Source organism: Pongo pygmaeus, chromosome 2 (genome assembly GCF_028885625.2).
Source record: "Pongo pygmaeus isolate AG05252 chromosome 2, NHGRI_mPonPyg2-v2.0_pri, whole genome shotgun sequence".
Taxonomy (NCBI): Eukaryota; Metazoa; Chordata; class Mammalia; order Primates; family Hominidae; genus Pongo; species Pongo pygmaeus.
The window spans coordinates 84,988,149-85,016,094 of record NC_085930.1 but is presented as its reverse complement, the minus strand read 5'-3'; the positions used below and the strand labels follow the sequence as shown (position 1 = coordinate 85,016,094).

Here is a 27,946-nt window from a genome sequence, read left to right as displayed (position 1 = left end):
GAGTATTCCAGGAGAAACCATATTTTCAATCCCTCTAAGACAGAAAATATGTTATTTATATCTTTGTTGGCACCAAAGATATAAACTTATATCTTTGTTGGCACCAAAGATATAAATTTATACCTTTGTTGGCACGTACAAAGATATAAATAATATCCAGTCACTCTGGTATTCTTATTATAGGAAGCATATACAGACTCTTTACCATATGTCACGCTCAGCGCTAACCCCTTTACATGTGTTCTGTCTGTTTATACTCACACAACCCTGTGATACAGATGTTACTATTATTCCCATTTTACAGATGAGGAAACTAAGGCATTCAGTAAGTGACAGAGCTGAGATTCAAACTAAAAGAGGCTGATGTGAAAGCCTGAACTCTTCTCTTCCATGGAGAGAAACATAATTAGTCTACTCAAAATCAGAGACTCTTGTGTTTCTTTCATGTTAGGCCAGGGTTTCTCAACACCTTCACAATAGCGATCTTTTGAGCCAGATCATTCTTTCTATGGGAGGCCATCCTGGGCATTGTGGGATGTTTAACATAGCCCTGCTTCCTACCTGAAAGACGCAAGTAGCTGTGTGCTCCAACCAGTGATGACAATCAGAAATATCTCCAAACTGGCCAGCTATTATTATGGGGGAGGGAGCAACATCACACCCCGTCACCACTGCACTAAGGATCTCTGCATTGCACAGTTCTCAGAGGACAGGATGAAAGGATGAAGCTGTGTCTTAAGTCTTCTCTCCTTCCTTTCTCCCTCCTTTTCTTTTTTACAATGTTTTCTAAGTGTCCATATGTATCCTCTATGTACAGGGGATGTATTCTCATCTATACAGTTTATCACGCAGTAATTTGAATATAGAGGGTGCTTAACAAATGCTTGGTGAATTTTTGCCAACTGAATCCTAAATGGCAAGAATCCTAAATGGTCTGGGTCTATTCTGAACTCCAAACTTGATGTTGAGAAAGCTGATTCCTGGTTTCTGGTCACTTGGTGTATCCTTTATGTGTCCCTAGAGATCTGACTTAGCTGATTTAGCTGATTTCTGGCGAAAGGCCCACTTGGATGCTTATCAGCCTTTATGCAGAGCCGGTAGTTCACCTGCTAAGAACCTAGTGGAGAGTGACATACATTAGTTTGCCAATAAATTCTGATGAATGCATGGATGAGCTGTTACAATTAAGTCAAGCTATATGACCAGGCCTGCAATTTGAGACATTGTTTAAAGCACCTACCCATTTTCTCCAGCAATTCTTTCTTTCATTTGCGGATGAAGTCTAGGTTTGGGAAATATCTCCCGAATAGATTTTCTATTTAGCCCCTCTTGAGAGTAGGCAGGCAATGGAAGGAAGAGCTGATTTCTGGGCAGTTTTTATGGCACTGTAGCTTCTGTATCACTGGAGTGTCACTTGTCAGTAGAGCTCAGAGAATCTTAAATGTGATGATAACACAAAAGATGGCTCCCAAAATATGCATTTAAATCAGGCAGCATCTTTATTGGGTGTGTTAGTTCCAGGCATTCATTGCTTTACTGCCTCTCAATACCTACAGGCCAGAATTGCCACATCTTGAGGGCTATCCATTGGTATTCTTTGTTGGTTTGGAAGTACAGCACTGTCCTCTCCGTGATTACACATAGTAGAAGAGAGTCCTTTCATAATTATATTTCATGGAAACTGTTTCTATAATTTCAATTACTTTCCTCAACCCCGCTACATGCACTCCCAGGGCCTCGAATAGTCCCTGAGTTATTTCTAATCAGTGTCCCTGTTCTTTCTCTTTTACCAGAAGGAGGGACGTGTGAAGTGATAGCAGCACACCGATGTTGTAACAAGAATCGCATTGAGGAGCGGTCACAAACAGTAAAGTGTTCCTGTCTACCTGGAAAAGTGGCTGGAACAACAAGAAACCGGCCTTCTTGCGTCGATGGTAGGTACCTGGTTTTACCTCTTGAAAAGTTCACATGGCGTTCACTATACCTAATGTAATTTCTTGTTTTATCTAATATGGTTCCAGATAATAAACAAGGTGCATCCAAAGTGTTAGAAAGTTATACAATTGCCAGCCTCAGCAGAGTTTGAATTCTTTTTTCTCTGGTGCTATTATTTGAATGATTTTTTCCCAAAAAATCGATGTTGAAATTTGCTTGCCATTGCAGCGTTGAGAGGTGAGACCTTTGAGAGGTGACTGGGCTGTGAGCAACTATATTAGTCCATTCTCACACTGCTATAAGGAAAAACCTGAGACTGGGTAATTTATAAAGAAAAGAAGCTTAATTGGCTCATGGATGCACAGGCTGTACAGGAAGCACGGCTACGGAGGCCCCAGGAAACTTTCAATCATGGGAGAAAGTGAAGGAGAAGCAAGCAGGTCTTACATGGCCTAGAAAGGAGGAAGAGAGCAAAGGGGGAGGTACTACACAATTTTAAACAACCAGATCTTGTGAGAACTCACTATCATAAGAACAACAAGGGGGAAGTCTGCCTCCATGAGCCAATCACCTCTCACCAGGCCCCTGTTCCAACACTGGGGATTACAATTTCACATGAGATTTGGACAGGGACATAAATCCAAATCATATCAGGGAGCCTGCCCTTATGGGTGGAATTAATGCTAATATAAAAGGGTAAGTGTATACTTCTCTTGCACCCTTGCCTTTCTGCCTTTCATCATGTGATGCTGCTGCGAGAAGACCCTTACCTGATGCCTTGATCTTGTACTTCCCAGCCTTTAGTACTGTGAGCTGATAAACTTCTATTCATTATAAATTAGTCAGTCTCAGATATTCCATTATAGCAGCACAACATGAACTAAAACTTCTGGGTTCTGGGGTTTCAAATATCTTTATTTTTAATTTTTTTACAGCAAATTACGGTAAAGGGATTTTTTTCAGGTCAAGAAACATGAAGGTCCAGCTCATTTGGGAAATGATTTTGGACTGAGGCTATAGAGAATGATGATGGTGATAATCATAATAAATATTTTCATGCGCGTCCGTGTGAAGAGACCACCAAATAGGCTTTGTGTGAGCTATAAAGCTTTTAATCACCTGGGTGCAGGCGGGCTTAGTACGAAAAGAGAGTCAGCAAAGGGAGATAAGTGTGGGGCCATTTTATAGGATTTGGGTAGATAAAGGAAAATTACAGTCAAAGGGGAGTTATTCTCTGGCAGGCAGAGTGGGGGGTCGCAAGGTGCTCAGTGGGGGAGCTTTTTGAGCCAGGATGAGCCAGGAAAATGACTTTCACAAGGTAATGTCATCACTTAAGGCAAGGACTGGCCATTTTCACTTCTTTTGTGGTGGCATATCATCAGTTAAGGCAAGGACCGGCCATTTACACTTCTTTTGTGGTGGAATGTCATCAGTTAAGGCGGGGCAGGGCATATTCACTTCTTTTGTGATTCTTCAGTTACTTCAGGCCATCTGGGTGTATATGTGCAAGTCACAGGGGATGCGATGGCCTGGCTTGGGCTCAGAGGCCTGACAAATATAACAACACCTAACGTTCATTCAACACGTATTTAATGAGCACTTACTGTATTCCAGGTACCACTCTGGGTGCTCCAGAAAGACTGATGAACAAATAGAATTGTTCTGAGTCCTCATTACGGATCAAATCCTGTGCTAAACACTTCTCGTGCATTATTTTATTTAATCCTTCCAACACTTCTACAAAGCAGTATATTTTTTCTCTATTGTGATATAACAAATCCCAAAACTTAACAACTTAAAGCAGAAAACATTATGTCACAGTTTCTGTGTGTCACGAATTAAACTTATGAGGTTCTGGCTTAGAGTATCTCATGTGGTTGCAGTCAAGATCTGAAGGTTTGACTGATATGGCAGAACGGTTTTAAGATGGCTTGTTCACATGGCTGTTGGGAGATGGTTTTGGTTCCTTGCCTTGTGAACCTCTCAAAAAAAGCTTGGTGTCCTCACAACGTGGTAGCTGGCTTCCCTCAGAGTGAGTAATCCAAGAAAACAATACAGACGCCTTTATATGTCACCTCAGAAGTTCCACTTTGTTATTTCCACAATATCCTACAGGTTATACCCACCAGCCCCTATTCATTGTGGTGGTAGACCACAAGGGCTGGAAGACCAGCAGTCAGGGATCATTGCGGGGCACGATGGAAGCTGGTTACCATAAGGAGATACATTTTTATCTACCATTTTCAACATGTAGAAACCGAGGCTTGGAAGGGTTGAATAGTGTTCCATTCATCCCATGGTTGATAAGCCCTGGCTTGAATGACTCTTCAGCCCAGCATAATGGACTCTAATACCAAATTTAGACCACCACCTTTAAGACAATTTTATATGTTACTGTCAAACAATGAGTCCAAGGTGCAAAGGGACTATAAATCTCTCCTCCCATCTTTATGTTTCATAATTTAGAGCTGGGTATAAGTTGATTTTCAAATCCTTTATTTAAGAAATCAGGAGGAGGACTCAAAGAAATAAGTCACTTGCTTAGTTCACATAACAGGACATTGAACCTGAATCCCTTGGCTTGGTGTTCATTGTTCTTCCTCTAGATATAGATAAGGAAGGACACCTTCTAGATCGATTCATGTTGTGTATTTTCGTTGTGGGTCAGTAGGTGGTTAGAAAGAGAAACACACTCAAGCTAGGCTAAGTAAAAAGGAAGTATTTTAAGAAAATAAAGGAATCTCGGTGAACCAATTAAAGGAAATTCAGCCAAACCTCGTGGAATTTGTAAATTCTTCAGGCAGCTGTCATCTCATTTTCTTTGTTCATGGAACATACTATCTCTGATCTCGTTTACCTAATTCTCTCCTATGTAGACTGTCTCTCTTCAAGATTTTTATTTTTACCTTCTCATAAATTAGAGAATGATATAAGGCTTTTACTTTCATGGTACTGATTCTAATCTCTCTCAGCATGATTGTATTGCTTCAGGGCACAAATATATTTGACTCAGTTTCTGTGTCTTAATACATTATCTGAGAAGACAAGATGTGATTGGCCCAGCTTAGGCCAATGTGTCAACATTTGCCCAACTAGTCACAGCCAGAGGAGCAAGCTTATGTGGCATATACAGCTGTCAATTATATGCCATGGGAAGGTCAAGCTATTTTATTTTTATTTTTTAGAGATAGGATCTTGCTCTGTCACCCAGGTGGTGTGCCATGGCACCATCATAGCTTACTGCAACCTCAAAGTCCCAAACTCAAGCAACCATTCTCCCTCAACCTAATTTTTCTTTTATTTTCCATAGAGATGAGGTCGTGCTACGTAGCCTAGGCTTGTCTTGAACTCCTACGCTCAAGCAACCCTCCTGCCTAGGCCTACCAAGGTGCTAGGATTACAGGCATGAGCCACCACACCTGGCCAGGTCAAACTGTTTTTTAAAGGATGTAAAAAAGTCAAGTTTGGGGATATACTGGGACTAGTTCTCAACTGGGGCAATTTCTCCCAGAGATCATTTGGTAATGTCTGGAGATATTTTTGTCTACACATCTGTCACAACAAGGGAGCTGCTACTGATACCTAGTGGGTAGAGGCCATGAATCCTGTTGAATATCCTGCAATGCACAGGACAACCCCTGCCCCCGTCGAATCCCCACAACGAAGAATTCTCCAGCTCAAAGTGTCAATGGTGCTAAGTTGAAAAACTAGCACTATGATTATTTACTTACTCTACACTACAGTCAACACAGTGAGCACTTCTAATGCAGGAAAGTCAGGCAGTTAGATGAGCAAAGCTATTTCCCTCTCTCTTAAAGGAGACACTCTTGGCCCTAGAAGCCAATAAGCATTATAAAACAAAATCATGATGGTTTCTCATGTTCTTTGCCAAAGACAGCCTTGAAGCCGTTAACTATAAATCTTCATTTTGTTTCCAGTTCATTTTTATCTCTAATGATCTAGAAATAGAATTGCCTTTAGGATTTGGATACAAAACACGAAGTGCAATGCATTGCTTATGCTGACAGCGGGGGAAATGGTATCTAGCCCTAAGATTTGTGAGAAGTTAAGCCACATAACAGTAATATTTTTATCTCAGGAAAACTTTGTTCGACTTTGAAAACTCTGAACCCTTTGGTGTGGTTGGTTCAAACAAAAGGGCTATCCTTTCTGCATTCCAGGCAAAAGTCAATAAAGTATTGAGTGTTCTTTATTCTTATGTTGATTATTTATATTTTTGGTAACATTCTACTCCAAAATCCTTCAATCCATTGGCATGTATGGGCAAGTCTATTGTGTTGCTATGATCAAAATTGTTTTGGTGGCCTAGATCTCTAAATGAAAATTAAATATAAAGTGTGACTATAAATTAAAATTTCAGTGTAGTTATTCACATCATGGACTGAGAAATTTGATATACCTGGATGGAATCACAGCTGTACCTATTACTGATAGAATGACATTTTTGATAGAATGACATTTACTTTCTAACCTCAGCTTTCTTGTCTGTATTTTTGATAGAATGACATTTGCTTCCTAAGCTCAGTTTGCTCGTCTGTAAAATAGGGATTATAGACATTTCTACTTTTTAAGATTGTGCTGAGGATTAAGAAAATCTTCTATATAATGTTTTTTGCACAATGTCTGACTCCTGTCAGAGGCTCACTAAATGATAATATCTGTTTTCTGTCTCACTAGTAAATGTGGATAATGCTTAGAGAGAAACTTTATGAGTTTTGTTTCATATTAATTGAATACGGTGGAATTTTAGCCATCATCTTTTCTTAGAAATGCTTCCAACTAATTATCCTGGATATTACTAATACTGGTAAGTCATCTTTAGGAATGCATGTTTATAATAGGAATTTTGAAAATTTCAGAGATACATCCATGCACTAAAATCACCCATGATATCATTGCCCAGGGACTATTACTACATTGTAAGATAACATATTAATATATGTCCTTCCAGTCTTACCCCACTACTAAAAAGCAAACTCACATTGTAGGTATTTTATTGAACTAAAATGCTGTAGCAAAGTTTTATGGATGGCTTGTTTCACTTAATATATGATGACTATTTCCCAAGTGAATACATATTCTTCAAAAACTTATTGTTAATAGCTATATGGGTTTTTCAGAGGTGGATACACCATCATTTATTTAACTATCCTCTCCACTTTATGGCATTTACAGTGTTTCTTGCATTTCCAGTCTCAGTTCCCTAAGAATAGACAGGCATCAACTTCTCTGCATGACAGCAGTTGATAATTTATACACCACGTTTGTCCTAAACATATTCTGTCTTATGCAGTGAATTTCCCATGGTAAGTGTTCCAATTGCTCTTATTTGCCTTCCTCTGAAATTTCAGGTCAGCTGCCTTTTACAGTGTTTTCAAAAACAAGAGAATAGCTATCATTTTAAAAGAAGCATATATTGGATTGCTTTAAGGTTGAGAATCCAAGAGCAGATTATTTAAAATGGAACAGAAAATTTGGGGTAAAACCTTAGCAGCTTATTCAAAAGTGTAATATATATTTGGAGAAAATTTTAAGTGGTGATCTTTTATTTCAGAAATGATCTTCTATTTTCTAATAATTGAAAATACCAAATTACACACTTGCCAAATTAAGTTATGAAGTAGTCATTTATAAATACTTATAAAAGCATTATATCCTTGAACTTGTGCCTAGCACTATTCTGAAGGAATATAAGTCATTATACCCTAATTATTAATTAATCTATAACCCAAAATGGAAGTGGGGAGCATGCTACTCAATATCTTTAGCTGAGAACAACTAAAAATATTACCTACAGCCTTTCAGTAATTTCCAAGTACTTCTCAGGGACTAAAAGTTAAAATCAAATAAAGATTCATAAACAAGAGGTTGATCACTCAAAACACACCTATTTATTTGAGAACAATTTTTCCAAGCAAATGATATAAAACAAACAAAAATAAACTTCTAGAAGGCTTATGAAGTTACGTTCTATGATTCTGATTAATCTATAATGGCATGAAAATAGTATCGATCTCAAAGTTGTAAAAATAATGGAATATAATTAATACCAGTAATAATAATAAAAATAATGGTTACCATTTTTTTAAGGCTTACTATGTGCCACTCTCCCAACTACTCTAAGTCTGTACACTTATTTAATTCTAACTCTAACCCTATAAGGTGTGTCCTCCTATTATTTCCATTTTATTTGCCAGGAAACTGAGGATCAGAGAGATTTGGTGACTGACTCAAAAATCACACAGCCAATCATGGCATAGCCAGAAGGTCAGCCTAGGCTGTCTTCAGGGCTCACCATTCATCAAGCATAGGCAAACCCTTAACTAACATGAACACAAGTTGTATTCCAAGGGCATTCTTATAAGATGCAAAATATCTGGGTGAGAGGGAAGTAAGCCCAACCATGTGGATACTTACAGAAACACCCAGTTCATTGGGCAATACCTGCCCCTTTTTTTTCTACTTCATAAAAATGATTGCACTTTCATTGTTATGGAGCAATTAGAAGCAGTTCTTTCAGTGCTTTTATTTTTATAGAATGATTGAAGCTTCATTGGTTAAAGCATAGTGGGAGTGGTGAAATTTTCGTGCAGTTTTCTCTATTTAGGATTTTATTGTCATGTAATTTTTATCTGTTTCTAACATGGACAAATATGGAGGGGCGGATTTAACTAGTTGTTAGTAGGGGAGGTCCTTTAATGCAATGTGGATTTTAGCGTCACTGTAATTAAGAAAAAGTCTCCATGATAAGTTCATAAATCTTTCTTCTCATTTTATGTAAATTATGACCATTTCAATGACTGATTACTAGCAACCTTCACCTGGTGTTCTTGCCTTCTTATACTGGATCACCAGCAAGAGAAAGTGTTAACAAAAAGGCCAGGTTACATCAGAAAACTTTCTTTCACGGCAGCGAAAACCCAAGTTTAAAACAAAACAAAACAGACAAACAAAAAAAACCTTTAGTTAATACAATGAAAAAGTCATCCTGCTATTTCTGTGAAGAAACAAAACTTACAACATAACAGAACATTTTGCTCCTGGCTCATCATACTTAGTCCCCAGGATAAGTGCAAATGAGACAGAGAAGACATACATAAAGACTTAGACCCAGGAAAACAGACTGACAGAGAAGGAGATGGGACAGACCAGACAGTGAGAGCAAGAAACATACAAAGCATATGAGAAAGAGAGTGTCGGAGATTAAGGATAGTAAAAAAGAGTAGTTAATAAATAAATGCTTAGAAGGAACACTAATACATCTATCCATAAAATGGCTTGATTCATTTTTCCCAAGAACTGTTTGTATTCAGTCTTACAGTTTATAACTATTTTTTAACAAAATAAAATTTGACAGATGTAACTTTAATTTTTTTTTCAAGTGGCATTATATGAGATTCTAGAACTAGAACTTCTGCAAAAATTCCTTCTGGTGATTGCCGCTTGGGAAAAGTCATGATACAATTTTCTTGACCATATACCATCATATTTCCTAGAGACAGCCATGGTAGAGAAAAAGGTTTGAGAATTGAAGGAAGTTTGAAATTCAGCAACAGTTTTTCATAGGATAACATGAGATATATGTGAGAAGGATTATGTATGATAGCCTCTGCTTAGCCTTCCAAAACATGATAGTGTATTAAAGGCTCTGAGAAGTTGTGCAGACAAGTAGCTTATTAAACTTGAACACTATATTTCCCAAACTTTTTAGAACCTTTTTAACTGTAACATTTGTTTATCTCCTCTAGTCCCCAGAGTTCCATGCAATAGACTTGGGGCCATGATGCTGTAGAGTCTGTGGACTATGATTTGTTTTTTAGGAATATCTTTCAAGTCTTCCGAGTTAATGGATAGTGTGATGCCCGTAGATAGCTCAGTGTGTTTCCTAAGACTGGCTGGGCAGACAGTATACAACTGATCCTATACTGATGTGATTTATAGTATCTCAGTGACATGTCGGGCTCAACTGCAGCTTGGAAATTATCTAGAGAGCTTCCAGAGCAAGCATAGAATGAAAAAGCTTAAGTCCTTATTTATATTCACAAATATTAAACGTTTTAGGGGACAGAGAAGATGACCTATTTTGGTTCTGCCATTTGTTACTTGTCATCCACACACAATGAAATACTGAGATAATGAATTGCTGTGGTGGATCAGGGATGCATGCCACAAAGGCTGGCTGTGGTTCCTTCATTACTGTCTCTGTTTGAAACTTGCTTTGTTCTTTTTAAACACACCAAAGCTTGTTTAGTAGATGGAATGCTGAACGCATTTGACTTTATCAGAAGACATTTATAAAGGGAAATTCGATTGTTCTTATTAGAAGAGGATCTTGCATAGCATCTTTAGTGAAGTGATGGCATTTTCAGGCATACTTTCTGAATCGTATGTAAATCCTCTTTGAAACAGCATTTAGTCCCCAACTTGGCACCTAAGCATGTACAGGTGTGTGAGGAATCCAAGTCTGCATTCATAAGAGGAATGAGAGGATGAATGTACAAGAACTGTCAAAGCTTTTTATACTGCCTAATAAAAGATAGGTGTCTACATTTGTTCCTCCTAACAAAGACAACTGGAATTCAGTCATCATATGTATCTATCCAATAGCAGACATTGTCATCTTTCTGTTTGTTTTCTAGTTTAGAGCAGCAGTTGCCAGTTGCCAGCCTACTGGCAAAAACCATTCTCAGACCTGTTCCTGAGGTCAGCAGAGTAATGAAAAAATTGACTTTGCATGCCTTTAAATGGGACACTCCAGTTTCCCACAAGGCTCACACTTTCTTATTATTGCGCTAGGCTCTGACAGGTTGATGTTCCTGCCTGGTCCTTAAAGACAATGGAATGTGTGGTAACTAGCTCATACAGTCGTTTCCTACTAATTTCAAGTGAATAAACTAATTTTGAATGAATTATTTTTTTCTAAAAAATTAATTTTGTAGAAAAAATATACTCTTTAATCAAAGTAATATATATAATCTGTTGTGAATATAAATGTATGCATATATTCCATAATAGAAATATATATCAAAACATCACATCATACCCCATAATTATTTATCAATTAAAAATTTTTACAAAAGAAATGTATGTATATAAACCTAACAAAGAAAGGATAAAAATTAAAGTAATTCTTCATTTTTTTTCTTTCCCACTAATCCTCTCACATCATAATTGCCAGAGGAAATTATCCTTGTCATATTTCTACACATCCTTACAGAAAATATTTTGGTACATGCAGGCCTACAGGTATAGACATATAAAACTTTATAAATAAAAATGATATTATATTGTACAGACTGGTCTGAACCTAAATTTTTTAGCACAGAGAAATATCTTAAGTAGTTCACTGAAAGAAATAAAAATGGCTGGTAAACATGGAAAAAACGCTTACCATCACTCAGGTGAAGAAATGTAAATTAAACACTGAACTACAGTGTTTCATCAATCAAATAGGCAGAGATGAAAAGTTTGGTAATACCCGGACTTAAGGAAGAAAGAGAGAAAAATTACATTTGAATCATACTCAGTGATAAACGGCTTACAAACTCAATTAGTTAGCCACTCTTCTCTATGGGGTTCACCAAAAAAGAAGATGATAAATAGGAAATTTTGTGATGAGACTGGCTGTTTGGGGAACATAATACAAATTATGTGCATTATAATTGCAGTGACTTTAGCAACATCTCTTGAATGTTTAATTCTCTGCATTTTCTCAACAGGATCAGATTCATGACTGTGGGTATCATCTAAGAAATATTTCAAGAATTTTGATGTTATTTTAATGTGAAAACTATATATAAAATTAGATTTAATGCATATACTTGGATTAATGTAGCAAGTCTCATTGTAAAGCCCATCTATATAGCCACTTGAGAGAAGCAAAATTCTCTGTATAAACATCTGTCATGGTGTGTATGTCATGTGTGTGTGACAGAGAGATAGGTCGTGGCACAGCACACCCAAAATCCTTGTCAGTTACCTAGCTGCCATAAACTTGTTTACACATAACCTCAAATTCACAAAGAAATTTCCCCAAAGTAGCCCCCAAGTCATTGGTTTTCATTTATCTCTAGAGAGCTCAGGTGTTTTCAAAGACCTGGTCTTCTCTGATATGATAGCACTTTTCATCCTTTCTTTTTCCAGAAAGCGGGAAAAATGTTGTTCTAAATCTAAGGAGTCAGCTCCTCATCTCTTTAACTGGGCTCCAGCCTCGATAAAGGCAGGATTCTAGGGTCCTGTGTTATTAATGTGCTGTCCATATGAATAACGAGCAAATCTTGTGAATTATTTCACACTTCTAGGAAAATCTATAACCCTGTCCTTCTGCAACAACACTGGAAGCTGCCAAGGATACTGGTACCTTGCTATGTGGAAGAATCTGATAACTTTATATAAGGAAGTAGTAAAACTTGTATCACCTTCTGGGACCTGTATATAAACTTATACAGATGAGTAATATTTTAAAAAATTAATGATACATATGTTCCTCCATCCTCTGAAGCTCTCTGAATTTTTGAAAACCTACCACCCCCCTATACAAGTTCAAACAACAAGATATGAATTACCCATTGATACAGTTTGTCTGTGTCCCCACCCAAATCTCATCTTGAATTGTAGCTCCCATAATCCCCACATGTCATGGGAGGGACCCAGTTGGAGGTAATTGAATAATGGGGGCAGGTTTTCCCATGCTGTTCTTGCGATAGTGAATAAGTCTCATGAGATCTGATGGTTTTATAAAGGGCAATTCCCCTGCATATGTTCTCTTGCTGCCACTGTGTAGTTTGTGCCATTGCTCCTCTTTTGCCTTCTGTCACGGTTATGAGGCATCCCCAGCCATATGAAACTATGAGTCCATTAAACCTCTTTCCTTTATACATTACCCAGTCTTGGGTATTTCTTTATAGGACTATGAAAATGGACTAATGCACCCACTAACCAGAGAAGAGATGCCCAAACATGTGGAGTTTAAATTCAAAACCTGTTAAGGTACTCAGATTTAAAATTGAAGAATGAGTATTTTCCTGTTATCCATACTGTTGAGAGCAGAGGGAGAGGAGGAAGGAAGGACCACATGGGTAGCAGGAATGTGGCCTACTAGAGTAAAGGCCATCTGTGACTAGTACCAGAGAGATGTGACTTTACCTAAAGATCCATATCTCCAGCCTCCAGCCAAGAGAACACTGCACTTGACAGCTCAATACACTTTGTTCCAGCCATTTTATTAGCTGCCTTCAAGTGAAGACCATCCATTAACAGCAGCTAGATATTGCACATTGGTTTTCCAACAAGAGTCATAAACACAGGCATCCTTAGACCTCCTTAGCCTCCTACCCTGCATAGGTGACCCCCAGGAAACGAGAGGAGAAACCTGGGTTCCTAGATGGGTGGAGTAGTCATAGGAAGGAAATCTTATGCACCAACTCTATAAGAACAGATGGGTTTGAGATCACCAACTGACCTAGGACATTGGTGGAACACTCTCACCCTCCCCATTTCACCTGTTTCACTTATGAAATGAAAAGCAAGTCCAATAATATCTGATATTACTTGGTATTTTCATTATTGCATCATTTTAATAATTGAGGAGGTAAATCATTTTAATAATTGAGGGTAAAATTTATTGGACTATCAATTTATATTACTTAGGCTCATAAAATGATTGGGCAGTTAACTAGCCACTCATTCAAAGGAAGGTCACATCCTTTAAATTTAGAGTGACCTGTACATGCTAACTTAGAAGTCATCATTCATGGTATCCTTTGGTGCCTACACACTAATTTTGCTTTATGCCGGACGCCTCTTCTCATCAATGTCTCCCAGGTGCAAGAAACCTAAATCTTCTCAATAGAGGTTCAAGTAAAAAGGGAAGTTATTGTGAGAATATACTTGGGGTCATGGAATTCAAGAGCAGAGATTGCTCTACAGCATGCCTTGAGGCACCTGAAACTGAAGTACTGATCTCAGGAGGCAGCCCATCTGTGTTCCCCATAGCTCTTTCTCATGGGAGATGTTGCCTTTCATCTTGGGCTCATTCTGGATATTTGCCTTGTTCTCTTTTCCTTACAAACCAGGGAGGTTAAGTCTGTCCATGTCAGCTGGCAATGATCTTCTCAACTAAATGGGACACTACTTAGAGTAGTAGCCTAAAACTGGTCATTTTACAGGTTTGTAGTTACTGAGTTCTTACTGTGTGCCAGACTCTGTACTGAATTTATTACTTATATCATCCTCATAGTAGCCTTATAAGATAGGTACTATTATTCCCACTTTACAAGGGAGGAACCTGATGCCTTAGAAAAGTTAGAACATTTCTTTTGGGACATGGTAGGGATAGATAGGGGACCCCATGTGGGAACTGCTGGAGATAATGGGCAGAAGACAGGATCAGAAGCAAGGGTAGGAAAGATTCAGAGTACCAGTTCACTTCTTACATTTGCTCCCTAGGAGAACGATAACACCATTCAGTCACACTAGCCTCCTGATTAAGCTCTTCCTTCAACATACACACCATCATCATTCATGTTCCATATGTTTACATTCCAAATCCATCCATTTCTCCTCATTCCCAAACTTCAAGACTGCCATTATCTAGACTCATATCTCAACCCTAGTTAATCCATCTGATTAAAATGCATCCTCAAAACCCCTTCTTCATACCATCTGACTCTTCATTACTCAACTTAGATCATCAATTCCAGAGGTCCTTCCTGAAGCCGCTATGCCTAAAGTTAATAATGCCCACCTCTAGGTCCTTGGAACAGCCTGTATAACATTTCTCATAACTCACTGTAATGTACTATAATCTTTGCTGACTTGTGATCTCCTTTGCTAGAGAGACTTATTCACTCATTCATTCATTCAGCAATTATTTTTGGAGCATTGACTATGTGCCAGGAATTATGCCAAATACTTAATCACATAATGCTGAACAAAGACAACCCCTTGCTGTCATGGAACCTACAGTCCAGAAGGAGAGACAGAACATGATCTGATCATACCTAAACATATACAAGTAAACCACACATTCAGAAGGAAAAGAATTCTGTCCTTGGAGAGGATTCAATAATGAGGAATATAAAGGAGATTGGGGAGCTAAGAAGACTTCTGTGAAGATGTGACAGGAAGCCTGAAATGTGAGGTACAGCTCAAGCTAGTGGGTGAGCAGCATTGCAGGCATAGAAGACAGCATGCAGAAAAGCCATGGGTTTTAATCAAAAAGTTGAGAGAAAGCCATGGTGGTGGAAACCCATAGGACAATGAAATTGCATGAGACAGAAGGCTGAAAAGTTAGATAGGGCCAAACAAGAAGTAACAATAAGTAGTGTAGTAATTAAGCTGTGTGTCTCTATTACCTAACATAGTTCTTAAAACTGAGTCATGCTAATCATGTACTTAGAGGAGGCAATAAAGGAATCTGCAGTGGGAAATTGTGTAAATTAGTCAACTTAGAATTTTGTGAGTGAGGAGACAGTATTGAGAGCCCTCTATAGAGACAAATATCTCCTATGAAGTGTCTGACAACAGATTTCAAAACCTCTATACTAACACTTCAGACAATGCCAAAGCAAAGCAAGTCAAATTGTCTTTGATATTACCAACCTCCACACATGCTGTTACCCACACAGGGTTGCTGTCACCTGAATGTCTCACTCACTCTCTACTCCCAACCACTCACACAAAGAGTCCTCACAACTGCACACACACAGCAAACAAACAAAACCTTCGGATGGAAATTTTAAGTCACTGCTCTTTTCAATTCTGCTTACTGTCTGAAGCAGTCTTAAGATACTGTATTAACTAGGAGATTCTTTATACAGGGGAAGGGCATCTGGGTAAAGGGCTTCTCATTTGGGGTTTATTTTAACATAGTAGATAACTACAGGCTCATGTCAATTTATTTTTCTCCTGATTGGCACTTAAGTTATTCAACTCTAATTTATTTCTTTATGGATTGACAACACCATGTTGTATGTAGCTCCCTCCCTAACCCCCAACAAAAGCCTCTATAACACCTATACCAAAGGATGCCTGACAAACCTTCCATGAAATCTGGGGTAGTATAGTGTTGTAAAAATTCAAATGCAGGTGTTATAAGTCTATTTTGTGAAGAAAGAGATGATAGAGAAATGGCTGTTTCTCACATTACCAAGTCCTGCTCCCTTTAAAATCTTCAAGCACATAAGTTTGAGAAACAATGTAATAAAACCACATTCACACTATAGAAATTACCTATTGCCCTTAGCAGCCCTTACACAAGAATTATAATAACTACAGGGACTGAGCGTTGTTGAGGACTGACACTGTGTCTCATATCTTACTGAAAATGTTACCAACATTATGATACCTAATCTTCATAACAATGCGTGAGATGGGTACTATTGTTATTATCCCCATTTTAATGATAAGGAAACTGGGGCTCAAGATGAGAAGTGGCTTGCCCACAGTCACATAGCTACCAGGTTGGAGAGTCAAGATTCAACCTCGGCAATCTGATAGTATTACTCATGAAAGATATTAAGATTGCATTCATTCTCAAACAGACAAATGGAAATTTGTTATGGTAATGTAGAAACACTGTGACTTGGAACACACAGAGGCCTGCATTTCAACCCTAATTCTGCCACTGATTAGTCATGTTGTAGCAGGATGAGTTGCAGACAAAACTCCTCAGACACCGAATTAAAGAAGGAAGAGGTTTTTTATTTGGCTGGGAGCATCGGCAGACTCATGTCTTAAGAGCCGAGCTCCCCAAAAAAGAAATTCCTAGCCTTTTTAAGGGCTTACAACTCTAAGGGGTCCACGTGAAAGGGTCATAATAGATCAAGTAAGTGTGAGGAACGTGACTGGGGGCTACATACATCAGCTAACAAAACAAAAAGTTTTACAGTGCTTTCTCATACAATGTCTGGAATTTACAGGTAACACCAGTAGTTTTGGTCGGGGGTTAATATTATTATTATTCTTTTAACCACCAGGGCCAGGTGGTGGCGCCAAGGTCATCTAGCTATTTATCTTACTTCTGTTTCTTTCCAACTTTTTGCTTTCTCCCTTTTCTCCTGTCTTATAAACTAGGGAAAAGGGGCGGTTGGGGAGAAGCTGGGAAGGACAACAGGAGAAGTGGTGGTCTCATTTCATAACGTGTCCTTAAACATATTACCCTCTTGGAACCACAGTCTCTTTTTCTGTAAAAAAGAAATGAAAAGAATATAGCATCGAAGAGTTGAAGGGAATACTAAACAAGAAAATTCATATAAACCACAAATGCGTAATCCAATCTCCATGCATATTGTGAGTCCTCAATTATATTAGCAGTAATGCACTCAGAAAATATATTAAATTTATATTTTCATTAATGAGTGCATTTCTAGAGCTTAAGATAAGAAATCATGCAATTTTGATTGTAATGCCTGTACTTGTGCACTTTTTCTTCATTTGATTACCTCCAACCATAAAACAAGACTTTCAAGTCTCCAGAAATGTGTGCAGAGAAACAAAAAGAAGCTGGTCATGACATGGAAGTCTGTATCCCATCAGGCATGATGAGAGGAGACAAGTTGAACGTGACATGCCGTGTTTTCATTTAGAAGTGAAGATACAGAGGACATCTTCTAATCCCAGTCCAAGTAAGAGAAGGCACTCATTTTCCAAGCTCCCATTGGTACTCACAGTATCTCTGGAAATGAAATATCTCATATGCATGATGGAATTAAGGAACTAGGAGTGTGCATTTCACTGAAGATGGGGCATATTAGGTACAGGTTGACTTACCCCTGACTTTGGTCTTCTCTTAGCCCTCACACAAGAGCTGCCTTTCTCTTCTCACTATAGAGACTTCCTAGGTTACTTCATTCATTCTCATGGCTTCAGAGACCCAAATAGCTCCCAAGTCTATGCACCTAGCCTAATCCATTCTTCCAAACTCTAGGTCATTTTGTTCATGCAGTTATTAGACATCTCCATTTGGATTTCTCAAAGATACCTCAAATTCAGTATGCTCAAAATGGAGCACACATTTCTACCAGTCTGCTTACTTGAGCATGGTTTCAGCATCACTCAATAGCATTTGCATTTATTCTTTATTCAAGCCAGCCTCTTGGGAAACATCTTTGCCTTTATTCACTTCCTCATGGCCCATATCCATTTTGTCATCAGACCTCCTTTGTTCCTCTAACTAATTCTCTTTCATCTTTTCCCTTTTCCCTTCTTTCCATCTCAATTTCTATCCAATAACCAAGCTGAAGCCATTGTCACCTTTTCACTTTGATTACTAAAGGATCTTCATTCTTATTGCCTAAAGTCTTTATCATACACAGCCTCCAAAAATTCTAAGTCCTCCTGATGTAGGCTACTGTACATCTTGTTCTTCCCTCTTTGGAACACAAATTCCCACTTTAAATTACATTTTAATACTATCTTTATTTCTGTACAACAAATGTTGCATGAAGGCAAAGTTCATGAAGGTCTTGTTCACAGCTGCATGCCAGTGCCCAGCACAACGCCTGGTACAGATGCTCAAATAATTCATGTCTTTTGTACTTATGTAGTGGGACAAGATCAAATCAAAGATGGATTTATATTCCAATTCCAGCTCTACTATAATCCTAAGTTCCCAAATCTGGAAACAGGAATTACAAGAACTTAACTTCACAATGTAGTTGTGAGAATTATTTAAGAAATGCATGTAGAGCACTTAGCACAGAATTAGTTCTGAATAAGTATTAGTTCTAACAATTGAAAGGATTGATGTGAGATACAGATTTGGTGGGCCATCTCTCGAACTCTTCACTGCTAAAGTGGAGAAATGAAGACAGCACAGGAAAAATTCCCAGACTTACACTTGAGTGTTCTTTATGTGTAAAGGACATTCTTTTGTCCTGAGTGTATCACAGACTCAATTGACTATCTCTACTCTAAGTTTTCTATAAAAGGATATCAGAGAAAAGTTGAAGTCCTTGTACTTGGTGGAACCAGTCAAAAACCTGATGTTTTTAATGTTATAGAGGCTACAATAATCTCTATCAACAAAACTGAATTGGCAATGAACTCTTCTAAGCATTTGTATCATCTGAAATCAATAAACTTAAGTTTTTATGTTGTTTTACTTTTGAGTTGCTAGTGTTATGTGAAGTGGTAACTTGGGATTGGTGTGGACTAAGTTTTTGCAGCAATTAAAGGACTGTTCTGAGGAAGGCTCAACAATTTCCTCTGTACTTCTGTCTAAATACAGCCTCTTCTAGGAATTTTTTTCTTCCATTTCGATACAAAAAAAAGAAGATCTCAAGCAGAAATTTGTTCTATCTATGACTTTTTCTAATGTTCCTGGAGGGCACAAAACACATATCAGGATGAATTTACACAGAACTTTTGACCAAAGGTAGAATTACTCAATATACTACATGATTATTCTGATGGGAAAACACTACAAATGGCTTTGCCAGCCTGCTGACTGACTGACAGAATTTTGGTATACATTCCAGAGTTAACACCATTTGTCTAAAACTAGTCATTTTTGAGGACTTCATTTTGCATTGTCTGTGGAATTCAAGAGAAACATGTCTAATACTACCTCCTGTCTAAACCAAAAATGATACATGAAAGGCCCAAGAAAATGCCAAATGAGAAGATTCATTCTGCAAATACTTACTAACCCTCTCTAATATTGAGCATCAGATAGAGTGACCAATAGGACATGATTTCTGCTTCAATGATTATAAAGTTCAGGGGAGATGACAGGCAAATTGGTGATTGCAAAGTTGTGTGATGTGTGCTGTGATGGAGATGAGCCCAGAGTGCTCTGAGAGCAGAGATTAGGGTGTTGAATGATGGAAGCGGGAGGGTGTTCTAGATGGCTTCTCATCAGAACTAACATCCAGTCTGGGACTCTAAGTGACTAGGTAAGAGGATGGGATCAAATGTCCATGGCAGAAACAATGGCATGTGCAAAAGCCCAGCATCAACAAGAAGGATCCTGATGAATCCAAGGAGCTGCAAGAAGTTCAATGTGCCTGGGTAGAGAAGGATATGGGATGGGTCTGGAAAGAAGTGAGACTAGAAATCTCATTAGGAATGAGTTCATGCAGCAGCCTGGTAGCCATGGTGGATATTGAAACTGCCCAAGAGCAGTGGAATCACGCACTAAAGGGTTTTGTGTCAATGAATGTTATGGTTAGATCTGTGTTTGGATGTCTCACTACATAGCACAAGAATTAAATTGTTTCTAGTATAATTGCTATTCATTGTACTTAGAGCCCAAATTTCTAACCAATACAGAGAATAAACCCAATAAATGTCAGAAAGGATACAGGTCCATTCTGATTTTTAGGTCAATGCTCTGATATTTAGGATAACAAAGTTACATCACAGTTTTGCTGGCAAAAACTAGAGTGGAGATTATGAAAGAAGTAGTATCTCCCATAGGAAATCTTGGCATCTTAGCCACGTGACTGTGAATGCATACTTCTGGTTTTGCATCAAGGATCATTATGGCAAGGGGAGTGTTCATTCTACTTATGCAGAAAAAGTAAGAAGGACTGAAAATAACATATCTTAACCATGTAAAAAGTAGGCCCTTCATATCAGGGAAATTAGAGTACGATTAACCTCCTGCCAGACTACCTGTTAGAATCACCTAGGGAGGTTCTTTAAAATATCAATGGCTTGGCCACACCCCTAGATATTTTTACTTGATTGAGCTGAAGCAGGGCCTAGACATTTGCATTTTTTAAAAGCTCCATGAGGGATACAAAGGGATAACAAGAGTTGAGAACCAAAGCTGTAGTGGTTAAGAGCATGGGCTGTGGAATAAGGCAGAGTGGATTGAAATTCTGGCTCTTGCTGAAAACAAAATTATTTCTGTTCTTTTAATTTCTAATTTATAAACCTTCCATGTGGCATTAAAGGTGACTTATATAGATATTTCCAGCACAACCAGATAAAGTGTAACGTAGACATGAAAGGAATTCAACTCTTAAGCCCTGCCCTTAGTTTCTTCATTTGTAAGGTGGGCATAACAGTATCTACCTTATATGATCTATGCAAGCTTTGAACATGTTAATAAGTAAAAAGATTTATAAGTACCTGGCATATAAGTGTTTGATAGATGTAAGCTATTGTTCTTAACTCAGGTGAAGTTCATAGGAGAAACAGGAGAGAGAGGAGAGAAATCACAAAGCATGTTTCAAAGACACCAATTAGTTTGGCTGAGGCCTCAGGGATTAATAGGTAAAAAATTTACAAAGTCAAGTTGGGGCCAAATTGCTTTCTTGAGCTCCAGGCTAATGTTGAAATTTGAGCAAGTGTTCATTAATTGGTCATCTAATAATGTAGTCCCCAAGCAGGTGAGACCAGTAGGTGTATATTGTACAAAATAGAATAAATTTAAGGGTTGGTCAGAGTTCATTCCAAAACTTGGGCTCTGATTTGAATTGAACCCAAATGTGGAACCAACAGATGTCTCTGTGGAAAGTTGTGATTAAATCAGCATAGAGCTTCACAAATGAACAGCGAGTCACTGGTTATGAATAACCCCTGGCACTCAGGAAGGCAGATGCCTTTCCTGGTGACACCTTGGCTCTTGTTAACAGATACAGCCAACTCCACTTCTGTTGTCCAGATTTTGCCCACTTTATTAGAAAACTCTAAATAGTGCTGAAAACTGTTTCTGTTCTTTCTCTTTTTATTTATAAATATTTTATAAAAGAGCAAATGTAACTTACATGGACGAATCCCACACAGCAATGTAAACATAAAATGTAATATAGACATGAAAGAAGTAAGAAGACAGGGGAAATGAGGATAAGAAGTTTAAAAGAAAGCTGGGAGGGAACTGAGAGAAGGTCACGCAAGCCTATAAATATGCCACCAATGCATCGCAAATTTGGCTGTAAGCTTTCTAACAGGCAATGCAAAGAGGGAAACAAGATTGGTTACAAGATTTAGAATGTTCTCAGCTTAATCCAGGCTTTTGCTTATATTCTTGGCACAATGTTAAAGAGAAATATGTCCAGGTCTACATAGAGAGAATATTGTTTAAAACAGTTGTATTAGTCCATTTTCTGTTGCTTATAAGAGAATATCTGCATCTGGTTAATTTATAAATAAAATTATTTCTTACAGTTCTGGAGGCTGACAAGCCTAAGGCCAAGGGGCTGCATCTCGTAAGGGCCTTCTTCCTAGGAGTGACTCTGTAAAGTCCCAAGGCAAAACAGGGCATAACATGGCAAGGGGACGGAATGTGCTACCTCAATTCTCTCTTTCTTTTCTTATAAAGCCACCAGTTTCACTCTCATGAAAACCCATGAATCCATTAAGGAATTCATTCATTAAGAAATGAATTCATTCATAAGGGCAGAATCCTTATGACCCAATTACCCCTTAATGGCCCCACCTCTCAATATTGCCACACTGGGGATTAAGTTTTAACGTAAGTTTTGGAGGGTACAAATTTTCAAACCATAGCATTCCACCCTTGGCCCCCCAAAACTCATATGCTTCACACATGCAAATATATTCATTTCAACTCCATAGCCCTAAAGTCTTAACTAGTTCTAGCACCAACTCAAAAGTCCATCTGCTTTTTTGTGAAATCAAAACAAGGCATCTACTTCCAAGACACATGGTGGGAGAGACATAGGGTACACATTCCCATTCCAAAATGGAGAAATAGGCTAGAAGAAAGGAGTAACAGGCCCCAAGCAAGTCCAAAACCCAAGAGCAGACATTAAGTAATAAGACTCCAGAGTAGCCATGTGCAGTGGCTCATGCCTATAATACCAGAACTTTGGGAGATGGAGCTGGGCAGATTGCTTGAGCCCAGGAGTTTGAGACCAGCCTGAGCAACAGACAAAACCCTGTCTCTACTAAAAATACAAAAATTCATCAGATCTGGTGGCACATGTCAATAGCCCCAACTACTTGGGAGGCTAAGGTGGGAGTTGCCCTTGAGCCCAGAGTGGGAGGTTACAGTGAGCCAGGATTGTATCACTGCACTCCAGCCCAGGAAACAGAGTGAGACCTTGTCTCAGAAAAAAAGACTCCAGAATAACAGAATAATCTCCTCTGGCTCCATATCTGCATCCTCTGCACACCAGTTGTGGTTGGGCCCCCAAGGCCTTGGGCAGTCCCACCCCTGTGGCTTGGCTGGACTCAGTCTACCCAGCTCACTTAGGGTTGCACTGTGCACTGTTATCTCTACAGTTATGGGGTCTTGGTGTTAGTCCCACTCCCATGGCTCCATTAGGCATTGTTCTGGTGGGGACTCTCTGGAGCACCTTCAACCCACCTTTCCACTCAGCATTGCTCTAGAGGAAGTTCTCTGTGGTGGCTCCACCCCAGTGATAAGTCTCTGCCTTGCCCTCAGGTTGTCTGACACATTCTTTGAAATCTAGGTGAAGGCTGCCATGCTTCCATAGCTCTTGTTTTCTGCAAGCCTGCAGAATTAGCACCACTTTGATGTCACCAAAGTTTATGGCTTGTATCTTCTGGGGAGTGGGTTTCATCTCAATTAAGGCCATTTGAGCCACAGCTAGGGTGGCCACAAATTGCTGTACCAGGGTTCTGGGAGCAAAGTGTCATGGTATCCCTGAGCAGCAAGCCCATGTACAGAGTGTCACGCCTGTCCCCTGAAATCATTCTGCCTTCCTAGCCCCCTGGGCCTGTGATGGAAGCAGCAGCCTCAAAGATCTATAAAATGCCTTTGGGATCTTTCTTCCCTTGTCTAGTGGAATAATACTTGGCTCCCTTCTATCCATGCTAATCTCTTTAGCAAACAGTCACTGGGCTACACCATTGGTTTTTCTCTCCTGAACATGCTTTTTCACTTTTTACATGGCCAGGCTAAGAGTTTTCCAAATCTTTCTACTCTTCTTTCCTTTTATTTATAAATTCTGTCTTCAAATTATTCTTTTCCTCCCAAATCTCAATGTAAGTGGACAAAAGTAACCATGAAACTTCTGTATTTTGCATAGAAATTTCTTCTGCCACATACCCTAGTATATCGCTCTGGAGTTTGGCCTTCTACAAAGCTGTATTAGGGTTCTCTAGAGGGACAGAATTAATAGAATATATTTATATATATGAGTTTATCAAGGAGAATTAACTCACACAATCACAAGGCCTCACAACAGGCCATCTGCAGGCCAAGGAGCTAGGAAGCCAGTCTGAGTCCCAAAGCTGAAGAACTTGGAATCCGATGTTTGAGGGCAGGAAGTATCCAGCATGGGAGAAAGATGTAGGCTGGAAGGCTAAACCAGTCTAGTCTTCTCAGGTTCTTCTGCCTGCTTTTATTCTGGCTGTGCTGGTAGCTGATTACATTGTGAACGCCCAGATTAAGGGTGGGTCTGCCTTTCCCAGCCCACAGACTCAAACGTTAATCTCCTTTGGCAGCACCCTCATAGGCACACCCAGGATCAATACTTTGCATCCTTCAATCCAATCAAGATGACACTTAGTATTAAAAATCACGAGTCCATTCCTTGTCAACTTGAATGCATATACAACTCCTGAGATCATACATAATCTTCAAATAAAGACAATAATAAGATCATAATTATGCCTAACATAGTACAACTTCCTTTGAACAACTGGAACTGCACCAATCCCCAACTCAAATGCTATTACATAAAGTTAACAATACTTAAATGCCAATATGAAATTGATATGGTTTAGCTGTGTCCCCCCCCTCAAAATCTCATCTCAAATTGTAACCCCCACAATTCCCACATGGCATGGGAGGAACTGGGTGGGAGGTGATTGAGTTATGGGGGCAGATCTTTCCTGTACTGTTCTCATGATAGTGAATGAGTCTCACAAGATCTGATGGTCTTAAAAACAGAAGTTTCCCTGCACAAGCTCTCTTCTCTTGTCTGCCACCATGTGAAACATGCCTTTCACCTCCTACCATGATTGTGAGGCCTCCCCAACCACAAAGAACTGTAAGTCCATCAAACCTCTTTCTTTTGTAAATTGCCCAATCTTGGATATGTCTTTATCAGCAGCATGAAAATGGACTAATACAGAAGTCAATAAATCTTAGGTCACATGATAAAGAAAAAGGAAACACAGTGAAAATTTTTTTTAGCACAAGTGTATACATGCACAAACATATTTTTAACAAAAGGAGGAGGAAATATGACAATTACAGCCCTTGTTTCTGCAACCGGTCACGTGGTCATAGCTGGTATTAATGACTAGTTTCTTCTACTACCCATTCGTATTCCCTTTGCCTTCAGCAAATGCCTCAAGAGGTCATGAATTTTTCCCGGTAGAGTGACTCAAACCTTCACTCCTGAAGGGTCTGGGCCATTTGTAGTTCTGCCTGGATTGGGCTGTTGTAGTTTCCCATTGACCTTAGTCACAGCGAATGGTAATACTAAGATCTCTTGTATTCCACACATACTCTTCCTTACATCCATTGTGGAATAGTAGACTGATTTCATTTTGATAATACAGGTCAGTCACCCCAGTCAACACTGTAACCCCCTTCTTAGCCTGTTGACTTAAAGGTAGGAGGAGCCCAAAGTGTCCAGGTAGCAATCTTAACTTCCAATTTAATGGAATCATTGTTGTGTCTCCCGGTGGCAGTGTTCCTCCCTCTGGAACTACATCTGACTAAAATTAAGGGATCTTCTACCTCAGTAAAATTTCTAGGGGTCCAGTGGTGTGGGGTCTGTCGAGATATTCTTTCTAAGGTAAAGAATAAGTTGCTGCATTTGGCCACTCCTACAACCAAGAAAGAAACACAAGGCCTAGTGGGCCTATTTGGATTTTGGAGGAAACATATTCCTCATTTGGGTGTGTTACTCTAGCCCATTTATCGAGTGACCTGAAAGACTGCCAGTTTTGAGTGAGGTCCAGAACAAGAGAAGGCTCTGCAACAGGTTCAGGCTGCTTTGTAAGCTGCTCTGCCACTTGGGCTATATGACCCAGCAGATCCAATGGTGCTTGAGGTGTCAGTGGCAGATAGTGATGCTGTTTGGAGCCTCTGGCAAGCCCCCGTAGGTGAATCACAACAGAGGCCTCTAAGATTTTAGAGCAAAGCCCTGCCATCTTCTGCAGATTACTACTCTCCTTTTGAGAGACAGCTCTTGGCCTGTTACTGGGCTTTGGTGGAAACTGAATGTTTAACTATGGGTCATCAACTCACCATGCAACCTGAACTGCCTATCATGAACTGGGTACTTTCTGACCCATCTAGCCGTAAAGTGGGTTGTGCACACCAGCATTCCATCATCAAATAGAAGTGGTATATACATGATCGGGCTCGAGAAGGTCCCGAAGGCACAAGTAAGTTACATCAAGAAGTGTCTCAAATGCCCATGGTCTCCACCTCTGCCACCCTGCCTTTTCTCCCCCAGCCTGAACCGAGGGCCTCATGAGGAGTTCCCTATGATCAGTTGACAGAGGAAGAGAAGACTAGGGCCTGGTTCACAGATGGTTCTGCATGATATGCAGGTACCATCTGAAAGTGGACAGCTGCAGCACTACAGCTCCTTTCTAGGACATCCTTGAAGGACAGCAGTGAAGGGATATCTTCCCAGTGGGCAGAACTTTGAGCAGTGTACCTGGTTGTGCACTTTACATGGAAGGATAAATGGCCAGATGTATGATTATATACTGATACATGGGCTGTAGCCTAGTCTTCCTGTTTTCTAAGCCCTCACCAGAATCCTGCTCCTCCAAATTCTTCCAGCCTCTGCCCATTATGCAGTTGCAAAGCTGCTTCCACATTTTCAGGTATTCATGATCACCACCACCCCACTCCTTATATCAATTTTTTTAATTAGTCCATTTTCTGTTGCTTATAACAGAATCCCTGAAACTGAATAATTATTTAAAAAAAGGAATTTATTTCTTACAGTTGTGGACACCCAGGAGCTAGCTGCATCTCTGGAGAGGGCTTTCTTGCTGGTGGGGACTGGACCAGAATCCCATCGTGGCAAAGGGTATTACATGGCAAAGGGACTAAGCTAATGTGCTTGCTCAGGTCTCTCTTCCTCTTCTTCTAAGGCCATCCATTCCCCTCCAATGACAACTCATTTATCCATGAGGGGATTAATTCATTCATAAGGGTAGAGCACTCATGTGACTCAGTCATCTCTTGAAGGCCCCACCTCTCAATTCTGTTAAGTTTTAGCATGAGTTTTGGAGGAGACATTCATACTACAGCAATACTAATATTCTTATCACATTTCAATACCCCAGTAGAGTATATGACATGTAGTGGCTACTAGTGAGTGAATGAAGGAAAAAAGAAAGAGGAAGACAGAGGGAGGGAGGGAGGAAAGGGAGGAGAAGAAATCTATACTCTAAATCTACAAAATGTATGGGATGCTTTGCTAACAATAAGGTAGTATACACAAAATGGCTCAGTGTAGCCATCAGCACTCAACTAGTCTGACTGAAACCAGAAATGGATTTTAGTGCCTACAGAAAAGAATAGATTAAATATCTCACAGGCAATCTTTACTATAAACTGTTTCTCTCCATCAGATAGCTGATAAGGATTGAGGGTCAGTAATTTCATGTTATAGTCCTATATACCTCCACATTCTTGATTCAGTGGCTTAATGCAATAGATATTTACTTCTCATTCACATAAAAATTGATTCAGGTGTAGGGGTAGCTCTCCTCCATGTGGTGATACAGGAAGCCTCTGAATCACCTCTGTATCGTGGCTCTGCGATATGTGACTACAAAAGGCATCCACATCAAGTGGCAGAGAGTAGAGAAGGCCCATCTACTTCTTAATTACCTTGGCTTGGAAATGACTCAGATTACATACACTCAAATTCCATTAGTAAGGGGTTCCACCTTGTTGCAAGGGGCCTGAAAATTACAGTCCTGGGTAAGACAGCCTCTTCCTGGTAACATCCTTCCTCTAAGAAGCACAAGCACAGAGCCCTGGAAGGCAGCTACCTTTTTCCCTCACTATTCTTACATCTGGCCACCAAATATCTGTGCCTACTTTTCCCAAAAAGAGACAGCCCTA

At 39.3% G+C, this 27,946-nt stretch overlaps 1 protein-coding gene across 2 annotated transcripts in view; it reads left to right on the top strand.

Annotated features, from left to right (window-relative positions):
- Window positions 1-27,946, top strand: part of TAFA1 (TAFA chemokine like family member 1) — a 559,292-nt gene that overhangs the window by 428,417 nt on the left and 102,929 nt on the right. For both annotated transcript variants that reach the window (XM_054483332.2, XM_054483331.1), the window contains exon 3: window positions 1,794-1,934. In XM_054483332.2, the coding sequence (XP_054339307.1) occupies window positions 1,794-1,934 (141 nt within the window). The remainder of the gene's footprint in view (window positions 1-1,793; window positions 1,935-27,946) is intronic.